General features: G+C 41.6%; 2 protein-coding genes across 9 annotated transcripts in view; one reads left to right on the plus strand and one right to left on the minus strand.

Moving 5' to 3' along the window:
• GGACT (gamma-glutamylamine cyclotransferase) lies at positions 1–27448 on the plus strand. Of its 2 annotated transcripts, none has more exons than XM_065677998.1 (2): positions 1–95; positions 23489–27448. In XM_065677998.1, the coding sequence occupies exon 2, from the start codon at positions 23506–23508 to the stop codon at positions 23977–23979; it is 474 nt and encodes a 157-aa protein (XP_065534070.1). In that variant the 5' UTR covers positions 1–95; positions 23489–23505; the 3' UTR covers positions 23980–27448. The 2 variants fall into 2 exon arrangements, with proteins under 2 accessions (XP_065534070.1, XP_065534069.1); XM_065677997.1 differs by lacking the exon at positions 1–95 and adding an exon at positions 5250–5361.
• PCCA (propionyl-CoA carboxylase subunit alpha) overlaps positions 27276–27764 on the minus strand; it is a 276456-nt gene continuing 275967 nt past the window's right edge. For all 7 annotated transcript variants that reach the window (XM_065677991.1, XM_065677989.1, XM_065677990.1 and 4 more), the window contains one exon: positions 27276–27622. In XM_065677991.1, the coding sequence (XP_065534063.1) occupies positions 27554–27622 (69 nt within the window). In that variant the 3' untranslated portion in view covers positions 27276–27553. The remainder of the gene's footprint in view (positions 27623–27764) is intronic.

A 27764-nucleotide genomic window follows, 5' to 3' on the forward strand; every position in this document is an offset into this window, starting at 1 on the left:
CCCGTCACCTACTCCCCGGAGAGGCGCCCCGGGGCTGGCAGAAGGCGGCGGCCGCAGGCGGGAGCGAAGGCGCAGCGGGACCGCGGCGCTGGCGAGTGAGTGCCGGGAGCGGCGGCCGCGGGGGTCCGCGGCGGCGGGGAGCGGCGGGGCGGGACGGGACGGGGCGGCCTGCCCTCGCCGTCACGTGACACGGCTCCCCCGCGCGCCCCTGCTCCTGGTGACGCCGCTAAGGCCGAGCCTTCGGCGGCCAATGAGGCGATGGCGGGGCGGGGCGGGGCTCCGCCGCGGCTGTCGGGGTGGTGCGTGGGGCTGTGGTGGGGCCTGCCCCAGGACGACGGCGGCGGTGGCGGCCGGGCGGGAGGGGGCCGTTTACCTGCGGCTGCCGGCATTAGAGAGGTGGAGGCGGCGGGCATGCGGCTCGGCCCTGCCGCCGGCCCTTTGCCGGTCGGCGGTGGCGGGCGGGAGCCACGCTGCCTTTACCCCGCGGTGTCCGTGTAGCGCCAGGCCCGTAAGGCCCCGGCAGCGTTCCGTGGTGTGGCCGGGTCGGCCGGTCTGCCGGCAGTTATGCAGCCTGGTTCAGAGAGGGCTGCCCGCCACCCTGGGCTTGAAATAGGGCTGCTGAGGAGCCGAGGTGGTAGAACCTTGGGTTCGCCTGGTATACATCCTCCGGAGTGCTAATTACGGTGCAAATACTCAGTTTAGGAACATGCCTTTACCTTGTAGGGGTTAGTGATGTGAGTTTGAAGAACAAGAGCTTGAGGGAGAACAGGAAGAAAATGGGTCAGGTGTCATAGATTAAGAGAAGCTGTGACAGTTGATACCTAGACCTCTACAAGATAACACTTAGGAGCATTTGTCTTTTTGCATGCATTGCTCGGATTAGATTGGGAAGGGGCAGGGGATGTTACCTTTTTTTGTCTTTGTAAGGGTTTCCTCTCCTGCCTTTTCTGTATGTTTTTCCATTTTAGAGGTAGGTCAGTCTTTTGCTTTTGAGTCAGGGTTCATTTAGCTATATCTGTGTTAACTCCAGACAATTAACTTCCTCATGTTTTGCTTCAGGGAGTTTTAATTTGCTACTTCTGTAATTTTTGCTATGCTTTGAAATTATCAAGGTAGCAACTTAACATGCAGAAGCACAACTATAAATATCCCCATGACCAAGTTGTTTTATGTAGAACTCTGTGAAGAGTGGACTTGTTTTATATACTCTGCTTTAAGCAGGCAGTCAACCTGGAAAAGCAATTTCTCGACAATTAACATTGTTCAGTGTGTGACATAGGCCATTAAGAAAGGCTTTAAATTTCATGAGTACAAATGAAAAACGGACATACATCATCTTTCTTGTCCCCTCTCCCTGAGAAAAGCCTTAAAAACCTAGACTGGTTATAGCATAGGTATCCTCAGCTAGGACTCATTTTCTGGCCTTGCTCCATCATAGTTGTCAATGTCATATAAAAACTAACGTGTCGTGTAACCGAAGTGTATTACAGCATTGTAGTGCTGCCAGTAAATAAAAGCTAAATAGAGCAGATCTCACAGTTACTGTCTGTCTCAAAACCTGAATTGCCAGGGGAGTTTCACATTAAACAAAAAAACAGCCTTTCCATACACAGCAGTTTGAAATCTGCATCCTATTGCTGAAAAATACTGATTACTTAATATGTGGGTCATACTTCGTTTTGCTTGAGTTCTTGCAGTCTGTCTGCTCCTCGCTTCCTAAATCACTGTGGTGGTCTGCATCAGCTCTGCAGGCAAGTTTCTTTGAGTTTGTATATGACCTTATTTTGAGACCACTGGAATTATATGTGTGATCAGAGGTTGTTTGCTGATCATTTTCTCGTATCAGTTTAGGATAGAAATACTGCTTTGGATGCTTCATTGTCTGCAGTGTCTGCTCTTTGTCCTTTAGATAGGTAGATCTTATGCTTTTGAGTGGAGGTTCATTTAGTATCTGTATTAACTCCAGACAATTAACTTCCTCAGTTCGTGCTTTCCTTAACTGATTTTTGATGTGGAAAGCTAAGTGCCTCTGGAGAGTACAGAGTACACACGAGGCCTGGTTTTGCATCAGACATCCTGCTGTCTCTCACACCCACTGTTAGCTGAGTACGGCCTCTTTACTTGGAAATGTGTCATCTAGCCTTGACTTTAGCTGTGCTCTGAAGGGGAGGCCAGGCTAGGTGACCTTCAAAGGTCCCTTCCAACCAGTGTTTCTCTGGCTCTGTCTATACATTCTCATGACTCCCAATAGTCACCCAACTACCTACTTCAAAAGAAGCTTCCTCTCGAAAATGACTTTCATCAGACTGCTGATGTAACTATGATTTTTGCCTGTTCTGCTTTCTGTTGTTCATGTGGTTACATTTGCTCTTGGGGTACTTTTGGGGAGTGAAGTTACATGACTGCCTGATCTATGATTTAAATTTTTGAGTATAGGTACAAGGGTGCAGTCATGAGCAGTTTCTGAAGTGAAGTAAGAGAATAATAAATTCCAGGAGTATGTTGTGGCATTTGCCTTCTGCTACTAGCTGAAGTGGTACACTTTCACTCTTTGATGGAGTAATTATTTTTCTGTGTGATCATAAGCAGCATTAACAGTTACTGCTTGTGGCAAAAAATACACTTCAAAACCTGCAGGTTTTGTAATCTCGTTTTATGGAGCACTGTACTTTCCCCCCCACACCCCTGCATTCCTAATCAAGTCTTGTTGTATGTTTCTCATCCTCTAAAAGCATAAGCTCTTTGAACTTGGTCACATAACGACTCTTGTTGATTTATATAGGATTGAATGTGAAACTTGCATGACATTTTGGGCAACATGAACTGCTTAAGCAGATAACACATGCCACGATAGAATGCATTTCCTGTATGAACTGGTGCTACCTTTCTTCCCATCTTTCAAAATGTTTTGTTTGCAGCATTTTGACAGAGAAGGTAAGTATTGCACAGGTAGTAAGATACAGGGGAAATGTATGGATGCAGTCATGTCGTTGAGTTTGCAAATGTAATAGCTTTTGCATTCTGTCTTTCTAAAAAGTGTGCATAATACCTTTTTCTTTAAAACCAGAACTATTCAAGCAGTAGTACATCACTGTTCTTAAATCAAAATCTGTAGCTATGTAGAATTTTCTGCTCTTTTTCACTCCAGAGTACCTCACAGGTATGGGAAGATTGCAGTTTGGCCACCACAAAGCCATCTCTTCTCAACTTGAACAGGCCCAGTTCCCTGAACTTACTGTCACAGAGCAGATGCTCCTTCCTCATTACCTTCCTTGTACTGGGGGGCTCAAAACTGGATGCAGTATTGTAGGTGTGGTCTAATGAGGGTTAGATAAATGGAGATCATCTCTTCCCTCAGTCTGTTGATTATGCTTCCGTTAATAAAGTGCAGGGTGTATTCTTTCATGAGCCTTAAGATAAGGATGAGTAAGGGAAATCACTGAGATGACAGAGGAAACATGGCTCCCTTGACTGCTGTGCTGTACTTTTGGCTGAGTGTTGGCTCTCTGACAACAGTTGGGGTTTTCACTTTCAGTGGGGAAGGACTCATAAATCTTTGTTTCTCACCACAGGTCTGGAATTTGCAGTTGCATTTTCCAGAAGTCCCAGGAATACTTGACATTATGTTAATTTCTGGTAACAGTATCATGGACCATTCAGATGGTGTTTTGGAATGGTAGTATAAAATACTTCTCTTTTTGCTGCTGATCAGGACTCAAATCTTCTGTAGTTTTTCTCTTGTATCAACCTGTATCTCTGCTGCTGCTCCTGCAGCAAAGACTAAAAGTTGTCTACATATATAGTGAAATACATTATTTAACACATCTTGCCTTGTGGTAGGCAGACCAATTTACGCACAGGTCTTTAAATAATTAAAGTTCTATTGTTACTGCTGACACACAGTACCGATAAGAATTGTGGGCTTGTATGACACCACTGCCCACCTCTTTCATCTACTTCTTCAAGATAACAGACTTGCATTTGAAATGTGAGTTTCATTTGTAGTGGGTGGCAAGAGACTGAGCTCACATCTGTTAACATCGACTGGTGAAGCCTGAATAACCAGCTTAGATTCCAAACTTTAGGGAATTGGGAGAGGTGAATACTACCCTCTGGCTCATACGAAGTTATTAGTAGCCTTCTTTCTGAATTCTTTTACATCGAACCCAAGTGTTTGTTGTTAATTTTATCCTCTCTAAGTTCCAGAAATAAGTTTGTTGTTGCTCTCAGGATGCGTGAATTTCTCTAGAAATCAAAGGTTAGATTATTTCCCATCAAGAGAGACACAGTCTACATATACAGTAATACTGAAAGCTAGAAGGAAAATAGAAATAAACCAATTTCTTTCAAAACATTGCTGAGAAAAATGGTATTGGAAGTGAGACTGTACATAGTAAGAAATAAGGGTCCTGTTTTGAGTTTGTGTTGGAAGAAAGGCAATAGTGGTGGGTTCAAATGACATTTAGACCTAGTGATGAACCAAGGATTCATGGTAGTTATGATATGAGAGTAAGGCCATGGCAGAATTCCATTACCTAATAGCTTTATTAGAAGAAATTGCAGGTTGTTTTAATAGAGAGGGAAATGCTAAGTAGATAGGCCAAAGTATATCAACTGCAAAAAGGGCCTTCCTTAGAAGTTATAATTCTCTTGTCTTTAGCTAATTTTATTTTTATTATTTAGCTTTTTTTTTTTTAATTTTTGTGTTAGCTTTGGGTTTGGTTTTACTTCTTTTTTTTTACTTCTTTTTTTTTTTAGATTATTTAATCACATGACCTGCAATTCACAGTGGGTGCTGGAATAAAACATTTCAGGTTCTGGTAGTACACAGTACTTATATGCTTCAAGATTGAAGGGAAGTGTTTGAGGCTGCTTAATCATTGATTTAACATCGATAGCTACAATTCTTAAACTAGAACTTACACAAAATAATTGGTATTTTCACAACAAGTAAAACTTCCAGGCTCAAGTTTGCAAGCCCAGAAGTGCAATTGGAAGATACTGCCCAGTAAAGTAATGGGGTTTGTGTCAACATCTTTACAGTGAAGGGGTATTGGCCGCTTCTTTGGGATCTCCCTAACTTTAGCTTGTAAAACACCATGTGATTGCTCTTCTGCATGCTGTCTATCTCCATGTTGCTAGTCACCATCCTTCTGCGTGTCTTCCTGCATAACTCCTGCTTCCCTTCTGTGGCGACATTCTTCTGGCCTTTGTTTTTTATTTCTTGTGCTCAGGAGGTTATGGAACCTGTATATGCGTCGTATGTGGAATGAGTGCCGGAATATGCTCTCTTGTATGGATTACTAACCCAGCTCACCTGGACCAAGAAGACATTGTTCTACAGTGAGGCAGCAGGTTCTTGTGAGTGTTCCAATCTGGGGACAAATGGAAATACTTCATGGGATTGTTAGGAGGCTAGAGAAGAGGATTAATAACATAAGCATCCATAGTAACAAGTTGAAAAGTACTGGATTCAGATTTTTTTATTTTTTTTTTTTGGGATTGGATTTAAGATCGCAACAGGACTTGTTTACAGATGAACTGTTATAAGAATATGTGGGTGGAAAGATTGGAGGCAACTGGAGAAAACAGTTCTAAGCAATAGCAGTTGGGTACCAATGATCAGATGAGAGGTGGAAAAATAATGTAAAAGTTACTAGCCATGATCGTCAGCTGAGATGTGATGCTCTTGGATGTACAGGTAGAAGGTGAATATAGGCATTATGTTTTTGTATTCCCCAATTGCATGTCTGCGCAGGTGCTCAAGGGAGATACTGTGGTTTGAAGAAGTCCTTGAGCCTAAACTTACTCTGTGCAAAGAAACAAATCTGAAGAGGATTTGACAAGTGTACAGAGATTAGAAAAGTGAGAGGAAAAGATTACTAGAGATTACTGGTAGAAAATATAATCTTGGAGTGAGTGTCAGCATTTCAGTATGTTTAACAGTGTATGTTGATTACTGTTGATTTTCTTTGACATTATATTTTAGTAAAACCATCAGATTTTCTGTAGAATAAGTAAGGATTTGAGCTCAGTGTTACGTAGTATTTTCACTGAAAGGGGGTGAGGCGTAACACATATATGAAGTGTGGCAAAGTATACTTTGAACCAGTGTTTTCAAACTACATAACTCTGCAATGCTAAATACAGTTTCGTCTTGTGTTGCCTGTGAGGCACAGAGATACTCTGGGAAATATTACACTGGGATGTGGGCATAGGAGAATAGCTAAATGAAATTTAGATGGGATTGCACAGAGCTAAGCCTCCACTGTGATAAGAAAATGTGGAGATAACTGAGAAACTGTATGAATGAGAGAAATGTTTCAATGTGATTTATGGAGTGGAGCCCCAGGCTTAATTTTGCCTTAGCTGAAAATTACAAACGGAATAAATCCCAGCAGGACACTTATCATACACACATGCACACATTTCACACATCAAATCACTAACCTGCTCTAAGGCTGCAGTGCTTGCTGTGATGAAGTTCGAACATACTGTCTGTGAAAGCTTTCAGAATATGAATCCAGCCACTGGCCAAATCTAACTAAAGCTTCCCAAAGCTCATTTCAAACACAAAAAGTAACACCAAGTTATGTGCTTAGGAACTTTGTCCAGTTGGGAAGAGTACCTTTGGGGAAGGTGATATGAAGGGCTCAGAAAGAAGAATCTCTGCCTTCTGTAGACTCTGTAAATAGAAACCTGTTCTCTTAACTGCTCTAACAGGAGTCAAATTCAAGAGACCATGAGCATAAAATAAAAATTTCAATTATATTTTAGGTTAATGATTTCTTTCTTTTTATTGAACTGTCCTAAGATGATGGGCCTTATTTTGTGATTGTGGTTCTAGCAATGTGATTTTGTAGTTACATGAAGCTTCAGGAAACCTGCTTAACAGAAACTAAACCTATTTGAAAAGACAAGTAAGTGAGCAGAGAGAGAAAAGAGGTTGTTGTTGTTTTTCATCTTTCTAGGATGGGGCTTCTTAATGAGATATGCTGGCTGGCTGTTTTTTCCTCTGCCTTCTATTCTTGTTTATATTTACCTTTATCTTGTCGAAATATCAAGAAATTCAGGTCAAAATATATCTGGATCCATCTGCTCATCTAGTCTGTTCTTTAACTGCTAGTAGTTACTATATCTTTTAATTACGTATGCTTAATGATAGTTTACTGCATTAATGGGTGTCATCAAATATCTTTAATTTTGTAGACTATGAACTTCCTAATGCAGAAAAAGCTTTTTCCCTAATTTCTATGTATAAAAACAATGGATTAATCTCTTTAATTTGTCGAATTGTGGTTTATATGTCTTATGCATAACTTCCATTTCATTGTTGTTTTGGGGGAAAACTCAAGTATGCTGTGTGATTTAGCTGCCTTTAGCAGAGGTGTATTTTTATCACAGTCAAGTTATGAATACAGGAAATGTTTATTCATTGACATTTCAATTTTGAACCTTATTTATAGTTACTCTTTTTATATAAGAACTTTGTGCTCTAAATGTTAAGACAAACTTGAATGACTTTTCAGTTCAAGGTTCATCAAATATGTGTGGTGGGGTTTTTTGTTTGTGTGGTTTTTGTTTTGTCTGGGGGCTTTGGGAGCTTTTTTTGTTTGGTTGGGGTTTTTTTTGTGGTTGACCATCAGTGTTGATGTATCCTGATTTTAAGCGAGGTCTGCAGAGTGGTGCAGCAAAGAAATGACCTGGTAGGTATAATTCTAGAAGCTAGGAATAGGTAATGCTGCCTTTAGGATAATTCGCCTTTCATGACCTTACCAAAACAGGTAATTTGGTTCCACGTCAGACAGGTCAAAAATTAATCTGTTAAGCTAATTTTTGAGATTATATGTGAGATGGGTTATTTCTTTGACATTCCCCCACCACTCTTTGGTTCTCAGCTCTGGCTTGTTAAGACCATCAGCCCAACTACATAATCAGCTGGATTTTACTTTAGGTACTAGTGATGCTTTGGGAGTGTGTTTAGGGAAAAGTGTTGGGAAGTATTTTCAGTGACAATGGAACAGACAGTTTTGGGATTAATGATTTTTATCTCTCAGCAGGAATAAACTCCCCAGTAATCTTGTGCTTTTGTGATCTTTAAAAACTGCAGTATTAACAGCATGTATGAATTTAGTCTTCACTTAGACAGTTCTTCTTGCATCCCAGCTCTGATAATTTCTGTGTTGTGGGCAGAGCTGCTACAGATGGAATTTTTGTAGCATGTTGCCTGAGCTATCATAGTATAATCACACGTTTCTTAGAAAGACACGAATAAAACCTATGGCATTGCTCTGGATTACGCATGTGCATATGTAACAACTTACCTGCAAATCTAGAGCAAGATCACATATGCCGAAAACCAGTCTGTGAACAAATGCATGTGCAAGATTGTTTCTTGCACATCTAGAAAAATAGCATATCTCTTGTCTACAGTTACCACATTGACAGCTTGGAGGAAAACTGCATGAGGGCATAGATTTTCAATTATTCTTCAAAAAGTGATGTGTGTCATCAGTGTGCTGTCAATAGAACAAATTAAGTATATGCCTATAAATAAGGTGTAATTTTTGTGAAAGAAATCTGTAATAAATAGCAATTATTTCAGAACTAATTGGGATTAAAATCTCGTATCTGTGTTCTGAAGACAGTGTTTGAGAAGAAAAACAGACAAAACCAAGAGAAGGCTTGTTTTGTAGGTTCAGATTTATAGCTACCTTTACGTACAATATATAAAACAGAATGGAAAAGCAGAAGCTTCAGAGAGGGAATAGTAGCAGTTGTGCACCAACTGAGGCTGTGGCAGCGCAGTCCTGGGTTGTTCTTAAGCTTTGCCGTCTTTCAGTGTTTTTATCAGCCAAAGATGTACAGCTGGCCCAGCACTGCTCTGCCTTTGAGCCAGACGTACTTCATGTGTGCCAAATCCAACCAAAGCCAGCTTCAGGACTAACAAGTCTTTGACTGTGCCATCTCCTAGAAAGTAGAAAAATAAGATTCGTGCCCTCTGTGTCAACGGCTGTAACCCATGTCTCTTAGGAGTATTTGGCTTTGTTTGGCCTTTTGAAGCTGAGTCACAGTGCAGAAAGCAATGCAAGATTTGTGGGGTCAGAGAGTGTTCAATGTAGCACCTTTGAGATTATATCTGTATTTTGGAAGTGCTATATGGAGCAGCAGTGGGTGGGAATCCAGCATTTCTTTCTCTCTTTTTAGGGTTATTGCTACTGGGGAAAATAAAAATCAAGTAGTTGCCTAATGTACCATCTATAAGCAGGCAGGGAGTGGAGCATAGTAATCTCTCTGAAGATAGCAAGAATCTAATGGATTCTGGACCACAGAATTCATCTCTCACAGTGTCCATGAGTCTAGTGTTCCTTTCCATCCATGCATAGCATATGAATCAAACTGCCTTGGGGTTTTTGTTTGTTGTTTTTTTTTTTTGGGGGGGTGGGGTTTGCCCTTTAAAGGAGAGCTAAGAGATGTCTCATCTGGTTCCTTGGCAAAAGGCAAGTTTGGCAGAAGTAGTGTTATCTCTGATAGAGATTTGACAGACTTGCTGTTGAGGATGTTAGTAGTGAAGGATTCCCAGCTCTCCTGGATGATCTAGATTCTTCCCAAGTACTGTGCTTACCAGTAATCTTTCCTAATGCCCATCTTTGGAATTTATTGGCTCCTCTGTCCAAGTAGATGCAGTAAGAAGCTTACAGGTTCTCTTTTTCTATTACAGTGTGCTTTGACACATTTAAAGCACAACCCTATTTTCTCTAAGATAAGTGATCGCAGTACAGTCTCCCTTCTTCCCCACCGCCCATAGGCTATCGTTTCTTGACCTATGCTCTGTCTGTGTCCAGCTGATCACACTTTTCCAGAAGAACAGTGCTCAAAGCTGGGGCCATACTGCTCAGTTTGCCACCAGATCAGAGCAGACTGTTCACGTGTCTTACTGGTGATGCACTTGTTTGTACGTAAACATTAGGATATTTTTTCCAACAGTACCATGTTGTTGACTCGTGTTGAGTTCATGGTCATTCTAACTGCCAAATCTCTTCCTGCAGAACTGCTGTTGCACTCCTCTTTCCCCAGATTTTGTTTATACAGTTGATTATTCCTGGCTAATCTTAGAACTTTGCACTGGCATTATTTGAATGGCTGCTGTAGAGCAGCAGTTCTGCAGGGCCTTGCCACTGTCTCATTAGCCTTGTGCACAGCCTTTTGCATTGTGGTATTCTGCATCTGCCACATACCTGAGTATTTTCATTACCAGTATTTCCATGCTACAGGAGTGAATATAACAAATACTGTACATATGTCCAGTTTGAGATGAACCTCTGGTAAATATTAAATAGTCTTTCTAAACATTTTTTACCTAAGTAGCAACAGTTCTTGTTAAATCATCTTTTTTTCTGGCTTGCTCGTGGGAATACTGTGAGCATCAGCATCAAAAGTTCTATCAAGCTTGAGATAAGTAGTATAGATCAAGATAGTTGCTTTTCAGCATCCACACATCTTAGCACCTGTAGAGGTGGGAAGGTATCTCTGTGTGTATTCTAAATGTTAGGCTTCAGTACTAGGTCTGTGTCCCTTCCTACTTCTGTAGGAACTGACATTGGAAATAGTGGGTGTTGCCATCCAAGTGGTGTCTCCTAGGTCTGTCTTGGCTGTCTTTTCCTGATCACCCTCACCCAGGTGGTTTGGGCTACTCAGCCTCTCCCACTAAGCACAGGTCAGGCAGGAGATGCCAAGCTACTCTGCTAAGCAATACACAAACCTTTTTGACTTCTGTATTGCTTCTCAATTGTATTTCTGTTCCTGTTCATGTCAAGTTTAAGCACATTCTGATTCGGTCACCACTGAATGTTGATCTTTTGGGAGCAAATGGGAGAAAGTAGTCCTTTTAGACCGGCGAGGGGATTGTATTTTTTCCTTTTAAAAAGGGACAAGGGGCTAGGGAGTCCTTTTTGTCACTTTTTGGTTTTGTTCGTTGTTTGTGGTTTTGTTGTTGTTGGGGTTCCTTTTTTACTTCTGAAATGCTGAAGAAGCTGGGGAGATCAAGTGGTGGTGTTATACTAAATTAATCATGCATGTAAAACCTGTCTGTTAGTCCCTCAAACTTAGGTAGTCTCTTTTAAAAATTATTTATGTTAACATCTGTTTAAAATCAGCTTTTCTCTCAATTGCTTGCTTTTTCTTAATGACTCAGCACCCTTCTTCTCAAGTTTCAGCTTTTTTCCTGCTTTCCATGACATTTTCTTTTTTCTTTCTATGGGGTGATGTTACTCGATAGCAGTATTTGAGGTTGGATTGCTTGCCTGTCTTCTTTTTAGGTGACTTGATCTTCTGTCGCCAAAAAAGCTGGTCACACAAATCACCTGAGAGGTACTAAGTGCCTTGCTGGAGCATAGGGATCTCCTCCAGTCTATGGATCGTAGATATGCGTTCACCTGAAAATAATCCCTGTATCAGTGCTAGCCTTTCTGTTCTAGCTTTAAAATCCACAACGGTTGCACTAAAACCTGCAGACTCGTACGTGTAGAAGTCCCTGTATCTTACTGAAAAAATACTGAAAGACAATACGACTTTTTGACAGTCTGACGAAGAAAACTCATGCGTAATTAGCAGACAGGAAGTGTCAGTTGAAACACATTTTTACAAAATTAATCATAAAGATCTTGACCACATCTTCCTCTGCCTTCTGATACCGAATTTTCTTCCAAGATAGAGACTTCGGAACCTTTGGATTCTAAAGTATTGCATTCATTTCTTATACCACAGTATTTTCAGTCTTCTCTGTATAACAAGCTTATGACTTCCCTTTCGAAAGTTCAGGATTCTTTCATTAATTTATTTGAAAAGCTATATTAAAAGCATAGCACAACTTAAATCTTACGCTAGTTGATCTAACTGCCTGCCATAATTCTGTTTGGGTTTTGAAATAAGCATCAAAAGCTGAGAAAGCTTTCATTCTCTTACGCCCATTATCTAAAGTTTAAAGCATATCAGTACATGTAGCTTCTCGTTATTTTAATGAAATACGGGGTCACCAGTTCTGACTCTACATTTTCCATGAATTTGTCAGGCTTTTTTTATTGGCTCTATCTTGCTGATAGAGTAGAAGGAAGGAGAGACTGAGACTGATTAATCTTCTTTGATACTTAACTTATTATTTATCTTGGAGATCCAAGAAGCTCCAAACAATAATCAATCAAAATCACTCCCTTCTGTCTATTCTCAGTGGAACCATCATAATAACCAATGAATACAGCCCTAGACTGGATGGAAAACTAGTGATTAGCCAGTACAAAAATTGATTGCAATTACCTAACTTCTGGTGTAGAAGTCACTAGTTAAAGGCTTTTTGCAGAACAGGTATGCTCACAATATGAAGAAAATTTTGTTTCACTTGAGGCCTTTTTTGATCTTAACTAAGGAATGAAGGCTTTTAGGCACCCTAAGTTTAATTTTTAAAATGACCTGTCATGGTCATTTCACCACCAAAATCGTCTGTGTGCATCACTTCTATGGTTCCACTTCTTTCGAAGTATTACTGCCCTAAAATCAAAGCGCACACACACAACTGCAGAGCATTTTAGAAACATACGGCGTTATTCTGGTGACACCAGGTGTTGGAAGTAAAAAATGTAATACATTATGTATTCAGAAGCATGCCTTTATTAATTGATAGTTATCGTGGGGTAAGCAGTGAGCTAATGAAGCTTTCTAATTTGACAATGATTTGAGTTACCTCTTTTAAAAGAAATGTTCACGTGTTGAAAATCAGAAGTGATTTGTTCATTACCTGTCTTTTTAAGCCATATCAAAACGACAAAATGAAATTCTTGTACAGTTTCTCTTCTTTCTGTGTCTTGTTATGCACTGTTTATTGATTTATATCTGATGTAACTCTCATTTATTTTCTTTTAATTAGCATCACTACATGAGTATTAGCTTAAGAAATGCAGAAGTAAAATTAACTGAGATTTCCAAATGTCCCTAGATACTGTTTGGCAAATCTGGGAGAAATGGTGTTCAGAGTAATACATCAGTTACTCCAGTATTTGGAGTTAACAGACTGTTGCACTACATGATACTTGGGTAGGGAGAGTGGCATTAGGAGGGCAGTGACTGATTTGTCCAAGAGCTGAAATGTAACTTTCTATAGCCAAATTGGACTAAGCTGACATTTAATAACGTTTTCTGTATTTTCAACAATGTATGAGTAATGTTTAGATTCAAAATTTTCAGTTAACATTATCTTATGACCAAAAATAAGATATAGATATATATATATAGTTAATCTGTGAAATCATCCCTTCTTATGTAAGCTTGCCATTGTGAAATGTGTTTGATGTGAAGGTGTACAAGTGTTTGCCCAGAACTACCTCTTGAAAAACTCCCAAGCCATAGTTGCTATGAGCCAAGACCTTTCAATGGAACCAGTCTTTTTCAAAAGCACAGTGGTGACTTCTCTTTCATATTTAGTGGAGGCCCTTCTCTTTCGTTGTGGCATGACAATAAATTATAAATGGTGATTATAAATTTATTTTAAAATAGGAGGAAAGTTGCTAAAAAGAAAAGCAGTTGGTTTTGTACCATGTAGCTCCCAATGCAAACAGAAATGTTTCAGGTAGAAGGCTACAGAAGTCTTAGGACTTGCTATTCGTCCCATCCCCCCGTCCCTGTCCCCCCGCCCCATCCTGTTCACTGACAGCGAAATTGGAAAAAGTAAAGAATAAGGAAGTGACTTGGAGGATACTCTACCTACTACTGGGTATTTGGGATCTATTTGGAAAGGTGGGATCCCAATAAAGCAGAGAAATTAAATAAAGCCCATTGCAGCCAGTGTGGGTTCTTTTCTCATTTCCAGAGCAAACCTTGGAAAATGGTGAATATGATGTTTCCCTTGTCACTTCTGCCTCATGTCCCACTGTACAGGCAATGGATGCTAGTCTGGCAGTTACCCTTTTTGTGCTGACATCTATGCATCCCCTTTGGTCTGCTCTGTTGACTACTAATGTAGCCAGTTTATCCATGCTGTTTTCTCATAATTTTGTCCCATGTTTGGGGTGTCTGAGGAGGCTGCTGTGGGAAAGATATTAAAGCTAGTTAGAGGATACCATAGAATCATAGAAACCAGGTTGGAAGGGACCTCAAGGATCATCTGGTCCTACTTGGCAAAAAAGAACTCGACCTAGACCAGAATGCCCAGCACCTTGTCCACCTGAATCTTAAAAAAGTATCCAACATTGGGGAATCCACCACTTCCCTGGGGAGATTATTGCAGTGGCTGATTGTTCTCATTGTGAAAACTTGTCCTCTAGTGTCCAACTGTAATCTCTCTGGGATTAACTTTTACCCTTTGCTTTTTCATGTGACTCCTTGTAAAAAGGGAGTCTCCAACTTCTTTGTAGCCATTTTTAAAATACTGGAGCATGGTGATAAGGTGCTAATTTGTACTTGGGGCTTAATCACCTTCGCTTGCAATGTGTTCCAGTCCTGAACCGGCTACATCTTAAGATTTAGCTTGAGGCATTTAGAACACTTTATATTGTATATATATTTATACATTCTGTATTGTAATATTGCCTTGCCTTCTGTCTGTGCCTCTTTTCCCAAAACAAAGTCTGAATTAATGGATACATATAGTTGGACGCTGTCCTAGATACCTGAATGCCTATTGGGTATCTCCTAGATATTTGGTATTTTAATGACACTGGTCTGGCTTTTTTGCATTCAGAACCACATTGCATATTATTCCCCTTATCATTTACTTCCAGTACTTGATTCTGTTCTTCCTTTATGAAGTTAGTTAGTAACAGGAATTCCTTCTCAAAGGTCACTGAGAAGAGGCTGCACAACACGTATAAAGCTATTTTTATTTATATAAATATTTTGTTTGTAAATAATTCTGTTTCATATAAATATCTATATAATTCAAATGAATGTTACATGTTTTCCTGTTACAGCCAGACGTCTGGTTTAAGATGCCTTTCATTAGGGCTTCCTTCCTGGCATCCTGGACACTGCCAAGGAGACCTTCAGTTAGCATAAATCCTACATGCCATTGTAAAACTAAAATAGGGGGTTGGGGTTTGTTGTTTGGGGGGGGGGGGGGGGGTGTTGGGTTTTTTGTTTGTTTTTTGGTTTGGGTTTTTTTTTCTGCAATTTCAAATGTATATCTAAGTAGAGATAGATATGGAATTATTTACATCAGCATTTCTCATGAGCCTCTTGTAGCTCCAGGTGAAGATTTAAGGACTTGTGTAGCTGGTTTTCCTCATTCTTCAGTAAATACAGATCTGCACTAAATTTTGCATCAGACTACAGAGCTTGTTTCTGTACCAGGAGACCAAACTACTCCTTACCAGGAAGTAAGCCTTTCATTCAACACATCCTTACAGGGCACACACAAACAGATTGGGAATTTATTGTCGTTTTGCTTATCTTTGATTCTACAAGGCAGGAGGGTATTTGAGATTCTGGTCACTGCATTTTCTGGATCTAAAAACGATTGCTTCAGTGCCTTGTTGAGTTTCATTTCAGGCTTTTTGGATGGCCCTGAATATGTGTTTGTTTCTTCTGTGTAGAAGATAGCAGGCCAGTAGATGTATTTACTTTATGATAAGGATTCTTTCCTAGCTGTTGAAGGAGGTGAGCTATGTTTCAGATTTCATTGCAGAACTCTGCAAGTCTTTCTTGGAGAACAAAAATCAAGACCAGTACAGTTGAATTAACTCATTATTTTTATTTTCATAATGGTCTGTGACTCTATCTTTTTCTGTAGCAAACTCAGTATTAATTTCTAAACAGAAGTGATATGCCTCAGTGGGACTGAAGTAATTATATACATCTGTTCATGATTCTTTGTAGTTTTGATTTGATATTCTGTTTTGGTTTGTATTTTCTTATATTAGAAAATGATGGAAGAGATTTGTTGCTGAGGTATGGATTTGATTTTTATTTTTCACTTGTATTGAGCTGCAAGGTGAAATTCACTTAAGAAAAAAAAAGTATTTTTATTAAACTACCGACATCGCTTATCAAAGTAAGACTTGCATATATATTTAATTAATTAGGCAAATAAAATAACGGCAGTTAGTGAATTAGAATAGAATAGAATCATTTAGGTTGGAAAAGACTCTGAAGATCGAATCCAGTCATTAACCTAACACTGCCAAGTCCACCACTAAACCATGTCCCCAAGTTCCACATATACATGTCTTCCAGATACCTCCAGGGGTGGTGACTCAGCCACTTCCCTGGGCAGCCTCTTGGGCTGACTTTTTTGTTACCAGTATGTCGCATGTTAAATATTACACTTTTCCACAGGTTTGATTCATAGACTGAAAGTACATATATCCCTTTAAAAAAAGAAAAAAAAAAAACAAAACAACATAGGGGAGTGAGGGGGAAGGAAGGGAGAAAACCCCCGTAATTCATTTCTTAGCTTTAAAAACACTTGACCTGAATAAAGAGGAAGGAAAATACTTCTATGTATCACAGAAGGAAGATTTGCTGATTCTTCATTTTCCACTGTTCTTACAGTGATGTCTCCAGACCGGCAGTTTGACTTGCTGCAGAGCTGTAACCACAAACCAGTGATTCTAGCATTCTCCTTTAATATTATATGAATACTCCACTTTTGCTTTTGTGCATCCTTTTGTGCAGTAACCTCAGCTGTGGTCCTCCAAATGTCAAGACAGACCTCTCCTTCTTGCACTGCTACCTACCAGCATATGTGCAAATAAAAAAAGTCATTAATGTTAGTTTATCTTCTGTGAGCATAGATACACCTTATTATCCACTACTCTTTCTGGACCTCGCAAAATTGGTATGACCCTCCTGTGTGAACATACTTGGCCATTACCCCACACTGTCTGTATCCTTCCTGGTTGAACATTTAAAATACTGTTTGTATTTAAATCTGGTGGTTCCTTAAGTACAGCTGGTTATAATTTTCATCTCTCCTTTTCTGTGGGCCATTAACACTTTACAAGCAAAGCATGAGTCTGTGTAGAAAATCCTGTGTGTATATATGGATGTTACAAATGTGTGTGAATTGCTTTTCCTTGGCCCATGGGCTGATAAAAACCAGGTCTCCTGATGCTTCATTTCTGTCAGGTTGGTCAAAGGTTTATGTTTCAGTGGCTGGTCCATGCTGGGATAGGTAGGTGGTTTCTGGAGATAAAATAGTGCAGTGTTATGTGACACTGTTCCCAGATTAGCACCTGGATTTTGTTTGATTTTGGCAAGGTTTAAGGAGCATCATTTTGCAGCCCTCTGCACAGTGCTCCAAGGCTCTGGCACCTCGGTTCATCCAGCATCTGTGGAGCCACTAGCAGGAGCAGCCTCCTGCTGTTCAGCTGGGATGTCCAGCTGCCTGAGAGGCACCACCAGATGTTCATGTGGCGGCAGGGTGTCTTGTGGGCATAGCACATCTCACCAGCAGCCCTGTGCTGTGGCATCTCCACACTAGCTAAGCAAAGGCATAAGATGGCCTCCAGAGCCACAGGCTCCTGCTAGCAGGAGGCTGCTGTTGCTGAATTATCAGTTTTATTTATCATCTCCTTTCCAGGCTAAGCTGCACTCTTGTGGGATGATGGAACAGTGCTGTGCCGTGACCTGGGCACCTCTCCACTCCTCACAGAGCATCATTGTGCAGCCATTGCCCTGTCCCTTGTGGAAAGGCACCTCACAATCTCGCACAAGTTCCCATCTTTTCTCTCTTCCCCTTCTCTCTCACCATCTTTTCAGTGTAGAAAAACACATTCCCAAGCTTAGGTACTCAAAGTGTTTGCTGTGTTCCACAGGCTGGGATGCTCTTCTCAGTCCAAAACAGCGAACTGACCTCTCTGGGTATTGGCATGTAAATCAGTGTGCTGACCTTGAGGGGAACCCATCCAAGCTGCGGGCTGTGTCCTGAGTTTCAGGATGTCGGCGGTTTGAAACACTGCACTATGCTCTGCATGTCAATGACAGAAACCACTTCAAATTCACGGTGGCATCCAAAACGGTACCGGGAACAGGGCTGGCATAGCAGGGCTGCCCTATCAAAAGTTGTTTTCTACTTTTTTCCTGTAACAGCAATCTGGCATTTACTGCTAATGCTTCATTTTTGGTTGTTTTTGTGGGTTTTTTCCCTGTTTTTTGTAGATAGAACAGTTTAAGCATCTAAGCTAAAAGTGCAAAGGTGAGACATTTCTATCTATGTAATTTAAATGAATTGTATCATGTTCTTGAGATAGGATCATAACACCCACCATGCTGAGCAGGATTTTGAGAAGCCATCTAATCTGCTGCCTTTCCCCTGAGTCAAGATTGACTGTAGCATCCATGATATTTTGGACAAATAGGTGTTTATCAAGAGTTCCAGTTTAAAGGCTTCAACAGAGTTGAGTTTTCAGTGAACACTGCACACCCCAGTTGCCACTCAAGGATAAAATGTTTGAGATATCACTGTTCTTATGAAACATCAGTCCATTGCTCTGTAGCACTCATAAATGTATTGGAGGAAAGGAGTGTCAACAAAGCAGGAGACATGATTTATATCCCTGTATAAATCCATGGTTTATCCATTCTCAAATGTTTCTAGTAAGTGAGTTCTAGTTTCCTTATCTCATAAAAACTATAGGAGAACCAGAAAAGTTAGAAGAAGAGGTGGCAAAGATGGTTGCAGGTAAGGAGTGTTTTCCACTCTGTTTAAATACATGTGGATTCATCAGCCTAGAAGAGAGCAAGAGCTGAAAAGTATCTGGTGGTACAGAGGGTGTGTATGGAGACCCCTGACTGGGAAAAAGATCCATCAGATGAAGCAAGGAGGTGGCAGGGAAAACCCCCCAATGCAACTTGCATCTCATGCACTCATGTGGAGTCAAGGTGTGGAGCCGCTTGTTGTGTGCTGCTGCTGTTGCATGTGGTTTGCAGGGGAAAAGTCTTTATGCACCACAGTGCTCATCACCTCTGGCTTAGGAAGGATCTCACCTAAGTCTAGAAATGCATCACTGTTGCCTTGCCCCATTCTTATGCTTTTCTGGAGGTATCTGCTGTTAATCACTGTCTCTTCTGTGAAACCTTTACGTATTTGTAGGTGATTATGCCTCATCTCCTCAGCTGCTGTTTTTAAGCTCCTGCTTGTTCAGTCTGTGCCCCTAAAAAACAGTCCCTGAGCTCTTTCTAACTACTTTTGTAATCCACAGGTTTCTGAATTGTGGTAGCAAGACCTTGATACAATATTCTATCTTCTGAGACCCATACAATATTATTTAATATTAGGACAAACCAGTCAATACTTAGTAATACTGATAATATATTCTCTTGGGGGGACAACTTCCCACCCTCATCCCTCCCAGCTCAATTTGTCCACATCCATTGACTTTCTATTTTCTTCATCCTCCTTTTCTTGTCCTTGTGATGTGCTGGCAATCCCCTCCTGTCTCTGCACTGTCTAGATATTTAGCCTCTTAATCAGTCTTAGCAGTGTGTTCACATGTTCATGTAGTGGTTTTATCTGATTGTCACTTGGCGGCCTCTGGAGCTGCTCCTAACAGTTGCTTCAGGAATTAAGCTCTTTCTGGTTGTAGTAAAAATTAGTCTAATGAAGTTTCTCTGTGTAGTAGAGTTGAAAGTGAGCTGAAACTGTTTCAAACAGACAAAAGGCAAATATTTGCTGTGATGCCGAATGGCTTTGAGGCATATGAGTAGCACTGTGATTGATGCTTATCCAAAGGGAGGGCATCCTCACTCTGCCTCCTGGCAGATATTCAAAGATACTCCTGCTTAAGCGCATGCATATTTGTTGGTTTGGGATGTAAACTATCCGAGCATGAAACTGAAAGTATCTGCAAAGTAGCTTAAGTGATATTTTAGGTAGTGCCCAGTAGCATCCAGCGTGGCACTGGTTACTCTAATATCTTGCTTATTTTCACAAACCAGCACCTCACAGTTTCTGAGCGGACAACTGCTGTGAGGACATAACCTCTTGATTTCAAAGGAGCCATCGTTTTGCTGGTGCCTCTGTGGTTAATGTAAGAAAGGTGTCTTGCCATAAACTTTTTCCGAGGTATTCAGCAAGGTTGGAAAGGGGTCGGCCCAGGCAGGAAACCCTTGTCTGTGCTATAAAGAAAATAGCAAGCAACAAAATGAAAGCATCAAAGGACCAACAGGATGCGGTCCCAGGAGTCCTCTCTGGCATGTTAGTCCTTCTTGAAAGTTAGCATTGAGTGAAGAGTGACCTTAAAACTCGCTTCATTCAAACAGACTGGGCTCAAGTTTAAAGTTCAAGGCATTTTGTTTTTTCACCTGTTTCCTACAGTTTTAAGAAACTTCTGAAGAATTAATGTGTAACTATATCTGGTCACCGAGCCAATGCACAGGATTTTTCTCAAGGGAAAATAATGTTACTGTATGGAGCGAGAGAAATGGATACTTTCTGAGTTGGGAGGAAAAGTTTTGACAAAATAAAACCCAAAACCACTGTTACGATGATCACAAACAGCCCTGGAGCCGGGTAGTGCATCTCCTATTTCTGGTTTCATTTTCAAAAGAAGCTTGTGGTATCCTGTAACTGTCTGAATTGTGGTGAAACAATGTTTTTTGTCAAAGCTGCTGCTGCTTGGGAAGAGAGGTCTTGTTTTAGATACAGCCTGGGAGCAAAGAGCAAGTTTGCAGCAGCTCAGCTTCATCTGTGAGTGCATGTTGACTGGGCCAGCCACTGGCCCCATGGCCGTCCATCCCTCTCTTGATGCTCTGGAGCTGTTGGACCTCAAGAGGAAAAACTAAAGCCCTGACCTAAAACTCACACCGGTAGGCAAGGACAGACGTGGGTACAGCGATGCAGCCCTACCACCAATGCCAAGCAGCAACCCAGGCTGCTGGCTGATGCCAGTTACAAGCCACTTTTCACCCAACAGCACCTGCATGGTCCTGAAATAGTCACTTTATTTGCCTCTCATGTAAGGAAGCAACTAATGATTGATCTGTGAGCAGTTTGGCAGATCGCCTTTCATAGCTGAAAAATAGTTTGAAGAGATGATGTACAGATTTCACTTGTATTTCCCAGTGCCATTAAATTTTAATGATTCTGGCATGAATATTTCATTAAAATACTTTCTGAATGGGTTTGTCCTGTCCTAGCAGCTAATAGTCAGTTTAGAGTCTGGGGTGGGTTTTGTTTGGGTTTTGGTGGGCTTTCTTTTCCTCTTAGGTGGGTTACTGTAGGTAAGAAGTGTCAAACTGGATGACGTGAGAAAAGGCAACTTCTTGTTGGTGATTCAGGGAAGGGATGCTGTCTATAACTCTTTTCAGCTGCTTAGTGGAAGTCTGTGAAATGACCCTCATAAAATTCTGCTCTTTACTCTCCTGCCACAAGGTGGCTAAAAATGTTTTGAAAGCCCATGATATGCTGGAAATGATGCTAATACATCTAACAGCCTTTCTGCAACAAAACACGCGGCACACAGCAGACCAGATTTATTGCGCTGAAAACTGTGTATGTCTTATTTATATGAAGCAGCATTCAGGAGATGTTCTTACCAAGTTGATTTCAATCACTCCTCAGCCAGGGTTGGCTGGGCTTGGCTTTGTGGCTTTGTTGGCTTTTTAATAGAAGAAGTCCTTGTGTCCAGCCCACCCCATGTGAGCAGCCGGGCCGCTGTGGACCACAGCGGTGTGACGAGGAGCTCAACAGCTGCCTGCCTGTGAAGCCACAGCTCTACCGGTTCCTCAGCCTCGTGGCTTTACAGTGACTGTGGCTGAAATGTCAGATTGCCACCCCATCTCCATTTGTACTGCCTGCTGAATTCACCTGCTCAAATGCTGCATCAGAAACATTGATCCAGACTGGGGTTAGTAAGTTCTCTTTTGGTGGTGATGGTGGTGGTGAGTTTTGTGGGTCCTGCCCAAGGATGATGGGTTCTCTTCAAATCAGTAATGGTTCCAAATAGCGGTCTGCTGCACCATCAGAAATGTGTACTTCGTTTTCACCAATTTCAGGAGTGGCAACACTCTTCCCTGTAAACTTTTTGGAAGCTTATCTCCAGCTTTACAGTAGGGATGGAGCTTTTGTTTAATGGAAATGAAGCGTATCTTTTTCTTACAGATGCACCACTCACTATTGAGCTTTTCATGTGCGTTTTAGGTTTCCCGTTTTATTTTTTAACTTATTAACTCTGACAAGTAACCTCTTGGTAGCGAACAATTTAATTCACAATTCATTTTTCTGATTCAAAGTGAACACGAGTGCCCTAATCCCCTAATGGGAATTAATTGCATGTTTCAGTGCTTAACTCTGATCCTTTCTCAATCCCCACTGGGACAAGTTTCTTCCTGAAGGATCTGTGTTTGTTATTCAAAACACAATATGAAAGGTAATGATTTTTCTTATAAAAGGGAGTCAAATGGACTGAATATTAATGCTCTTTTTATTGTGAGGGAATGAGCTGCATCCAAAAAAAAACTTGCTTATGTCATGAAGGATAAATTACGCTGAAGTATATCTGATAAAATACGGGGAGGAAATCAGTGCAGTCTTTCTCTCTGAAGTGAAAGCAGTTTGCCAGTAAATAAAGGCACAAACCATTTTTGCTTGGAAAACAATTCTGTTACAGAGAAAACCTGTTTACTTCACCAAGGGGGAAGTTGCTTTGCTACTGAGGATTTTCAATGACACTCTCTTGGCCAGCAACGTACCCTTTTGGATGCCCAACCTGATTTGACAGTTTGCTAAAATAAGAGCAAATAGGAGGAAATACATGAAGTTTCTTTTCCCAGTCTGTTTAAAAGATTTTTTCAAACTTGAAATTCACTGTTCAATGACCCTCTTTCCAAAAGGAGGTGGAGGTGCTCCTCTGCTGTTGGGTGTCTGGCCCAGCCAGCCAGCTGTGGGTGAGGCAGCTCTGCCCAGTAGTTGGTGATGGAGGGCAAAATGTAGGAAACCATCAAACAGTGCAAGAACTGCCTCTGCCCATCAGAAACAGGGGATAAACGGAGCACAGCATGAAAAATAACCCAGGAATGATGAAGGTATCTTTTCCCCCCTTTACCTTTCAGTAAAGCCAGCCTTTTATCCCATTTAAACCCCAGGTTAAATTTGCTTTTGTGTGTTGCTGAGCATTACACCACACACTTACTTGCTGCAGCACAGCTCTGTCATGGTGCAAGAGAGAAAAATGAAGAAAGGTTCAGAGCTTTGCCAAGACTCAGGAATACATTGGCTGTTGTTGAGGATTCTTTAAGAGGAACCATGGGCTATAATGTGATTACAGCAAAGAACTGCAAGGCTGACTTGCCCCTGGTATCTGTTTTTCAATGTTAGATGTCTTGACTGAAAAGTTTCAAGAGATAATCGGATTTAGTATGACATTTAAATGTGGTTTAGGACTACAAGGCCCCCTTTGCGCACTCCCAGTCTTTGTATGTACAATGCGTCTTGGTGTGGGTGAGGTTCTCCAGAATGTTGGCCAAAGAGGCCATGTGGGTAATACACACCTTTGTCTTTCAGCTGCTTTTGCAGGTACGATGGCTCGTGTCTTCGTCTACGGCACGCTTAAGAAGGGCCAGCCCAACTACAAGCACATGATCAACACAGCCAAGGGGCTAGCGAAATTCCAAGGACGGGGCCGCACAGTGGAGAAGTACCCGCTGGTGATTGCAGGCAAATACAACATTCCTTACATGCTGAACATCCCGGGAACAGGACACCACGTCGCTGGGGAGATTTACTCAGTTGATGACCAGATGCTGCAGTTCCTGGATGAGTTCGAAGGCTGCCCAGACATGTACCAGCGTACCCTGATGAGAATCGAGGTGGTGGAGTGGGAAGGGAAGGGTGGGGTGGGCGAGGCGCGGGCAGCTGCCGAGGGCGTCATAGAGTGCTTTGTGTACAGCACAACGACATACCCGCCCGAGTGGGTCGGCCTCCCCTACCATGACAGTTACGACTCCTCAGGGAAACACGGCCTCTCCTATGTCCTACGTGAAAGCCGGGATTAAACACGGGAGGTGATGCAGCCCGGCTGAAGACATAGTACTAAGCACGTGTTGATCAGTAACCTTTCCAGGAAAGCTGTAATGCCTTTTCATTAAAATGCAGGATCTCTTGTAGCCTTCCCAACCCGGGAGCCTTGGCGCTAGATTTGAAGTCTTGTAGACTCACAGACGGGGACTCCTACCCGGCTAGCCAGTGTCCTCTCCACCACCACTAACCTGCGAGTAACTGGGTTTGCATGAGGTGTAGAATAACTATCTGTGCACATCGGTTTTGTGGTCTAATTGTAAATTCTTAATTCCCTCCCCTTTTGCCTCAGTGCATTGACAAATGTTCTTGTGTAGTTCTCCAAGGTGGGTGGAATAACAATGATACGATTGCACTAACAGCTGAAACTGATTTTAAAAAGTCATGTCTGCAAGCAAACTAAAGCACAACTCATGTTTAATATTGACTTGTAATGGTGTTTAGTAGGTTACTGAATGTAAACCAGGAGAGATGACAATATAGGTACTATGCACTTCAAGACAAACACGAAATGGCTGGAGAAATAGAGAAAATTTAAAGACTATTCTTACTCTGTACTGCAATGTTTTTCTGAACTGGAAGGGAGTATTTTTAAAACCTGTTTAGTTTTATAAGGTACTGTGAAAAAGTACTAAGAGAGTATAAGAGAATTACATTTAAAATCATATTTTAAATTTAGCATTCTAAGCACTTTAGGTACCACTTCAGTTCAGAGTGACTGTAGGGGCTGGGGAGGTGGGGGTGGTGGAGGGGTGTTGGGGACCAGGAAAAGCAAACCTATTTTCAGCTGCCCATCACACTATGGCAGATGCAGCTGTTGCAGGCACTTAACTATCAAGGTGACTTTTTGCCAAGCACTTTAATGCAGAACTTACTTGCAACCATATGCAAACTGCATTTCCTATCGAGGGAAAGATTTTCTGTGCATGATATAAAACATCCAAAGGACCTGTATTGTGATTACTGCAACATTTAAACAGGGGGAAAAAAAAGATGGAAAGATGACTGTTGTCCCCCTGACCCAACCAACTGCGCTGGTTTCTGTACAATCTGGGGAAATCACAGCTTTCTGTTGTTACACTCCTGTGCCTTGTATTTTCCGTCAACTGCAGTGTTTGGTACATACAGATTGTAGAGTATACAAAGCTGCCAAAAGGATGTGAGCAGGGAATGTATGCCATGCAGTGAGCCAAAGTACAATGAAATGTACTAGGGATGTCATTAAGAACACTACTGTACTTTTGTTTGACTGCCAGTAGCCCTGTGATGGCCAGAGGAGGTCCAGGGTAAGGAATCAGCCCTGGGGTCCAGGGTAAGGAATCAGCCTAAACTTATCAGTAGTAGGCACTGCTGCATCTCATTTAAGTGACAGACAGAAAACTTGTGTTGTTGCAATAACAACTTAAGCAATTTTAAAGTAGAATACTTGCGTCTCTTCGCAATACTTGTTTTTGTTTAGGGCAACCTGCAGAAGCTGAACTGTGCTCCTTTTGGAAAGGGCAAGATGGCATTAAGGAGATTGGTAGGAAGATCTACAGGGTATCTGCCTCAGTTTCTCCTACTGCAAAAGCATTAATTTTCCTGAAGGGCAGCTACTACTCACTCTTCCTTACTCACCTTGATGGGTTTTGTAAACTAACAAAGCAAGTCCCTGCACTACGTTATTCCCCCTTGGCCACCTGGTACTGTTCGCAGTGTCTCAATAATGTGCAAGATGCCTCTTCAGTCAGAAGTTCCAAGCGGAATCACAAATGTTCCTGGTTAAACATAAATCACCAGCCCTGTCACAGACTGGTTTTGTCCTTCTGGTAAGGCCCAGGTGCCTCTGGCCAGAGGGGTTTCTCTGGGAAGCACCATGACTCTGCACAGCTGAGGCAAGAAAGTGAGAGCAGGAGGTACGTTAAAAAAGCAGCTGTAGAAGGTGAGACCAAAGGCAGGAGTAGCCCAGTGTCCTGGCCCAGCATGGGCAGCAGCAGAGGCCTAGGCAAGAGCACAGGGACACAGATGATGCTTGTAGTGTGCAGGGATTGCAGAGGTATCACTACATCTAGTGAGCTGCAGCTGCTGAATTACTGAGCTAAACCAATTAATGGAAGAAAAAGCCTTTCTTAACCACACACTAACCTTTTGAACCCAGTAAACTTCTGGTATCTTCACCATCCTGTGTTACGGAGCTCCTGAGTGAGCAGTAAAAAAAAAACAGCCCATGTTTTCTTACCTGTTCTGACCAAGTCACCAGCCCTCTCACTTCTGTTTACGTCAGTCTTCCTCCTCTGCAGGCCTTCTCTGGTTTCCCACACTGGATACACTGCTCTTCCAGCCGGATACTGTATTATGAACAGTTCTAGTTCTTCAGGCAGTCTTTAGTAAGAGCCTCTGCACAACAAAAGATCAGGCACTTGGTCTTCCTTTTCTATAAGTTCAGGAAGAAGGTTGACCAGAGGGACAGCAAATGCCCCCAGCACTACCTTGGGGTGGCTAAGAGAATTCAAGGACAGTGACAGCTCCTTCTGTAAAGACTTGCATCAAATAATCATAGAATCATAGAATAGTCAGGGTTGGAAAGGACCTTAAGATCATCTACTTCCAACCCCCCTGCCATGGGCAGGGACGCCTAACAACAGACCATGTCACCCAAGGCTCTGTCCAACCTGGCCTTGAACACTGCAAGGATGAAGCATTCACCACTTCTCTGGGCAACCTATTCCAGTGCCTCACCACCCTCACAGTAAAGAACTTCTTCCTTATATCTAACCTGAACTTCCCTTGTTTTAAGTTTAAACCCATTACCCCTTGTCCTATCGCTACAGGCCCTGATGAAGAGTCCAACTCCAGCCTCCTTGTAGGCCCCCTTCAGATACTGGAAGGCTGCTATGAGGTCTCCAAGCAGCCTCTTCTCCAATAGAAAGACGATAAAGGAAGGAGGAGGGGGTGGTAGGGATCTGAGTACGGAGCCAACTGTAAATGAAAATACATAGGGAAAGTTGGCACTAGCAAAATAAAACATCCAACGTGTGAGTCAAATCTAGTTTATACAAAGGTTTCAAAATGTAACAGTAAACCTGATCAGAATTTAGAGCATTGGCTGTACTTGCTCAGCGCTTACACAGAGTGTAGGAAAGCTGCTCAGTTCACTCACTGGTTGTTTTTTCACTCCCACCAACCATTCTGTACTGTTTGGCTGGGGCCTCAAACCAGTGATGTTACCACTGAGAAGACAAGTCAGATTTGGGCTTTTGTTATGTTTCCTTTTTTTAAAAAGAGGCTTTTCCTGTTTTAAAGCAGAAATGGTATTTTATTGATTTTATCTGATCCTGAAAAAAATCAAAGAATTACAAAGGTTATGTACAAGTATTTCTGGAAGTAAAAATCTGGGATCTGTTGCCAAGGTTTAACATCTGTGTTTGCTGTCTTAACCACTGATTCAATAAATATGTCTGTATAAAACCTTGTGCATAGGACTGTCCATTTTCTGTGTTGAATTATCTTAATCTTACTTTGTGGATGAAAACAATAAAGGCTTAGCTAATTCAACACTGTGGAGGCAATACATCATTCCAGTTCCACCAGCAGATCTCCTTCTCCAACGGTATCACCAGCTTTGCAGTGCACAGCTTTCACCTGCGGTACAGAAACAGGAACAATTTCAAACCTCCCTCAATAGCATGGTTAAGTAAATGGCTTGGCTGACATTGCTCATATAGAGTATCACATCTGTATGCACAGCGTAAGTGGCCACTGCGACATTATGACCGTCATAGGG

The sequence above is a fragment of the Lathamus discolor genome, chromosome 4, assembly GCF_037157495.1.
Source record: "Lathamus discolor isolate bLatDis1 chromosome 4, bLatDis1.hap1, whole genome shotgun sequence".
NCBI classification, from domain to species: Eukaryota; Metazoa; Chordata; class Aves; order Psittaciformes; family Psittacidae; genus Lathamus; species Lathamus discolor.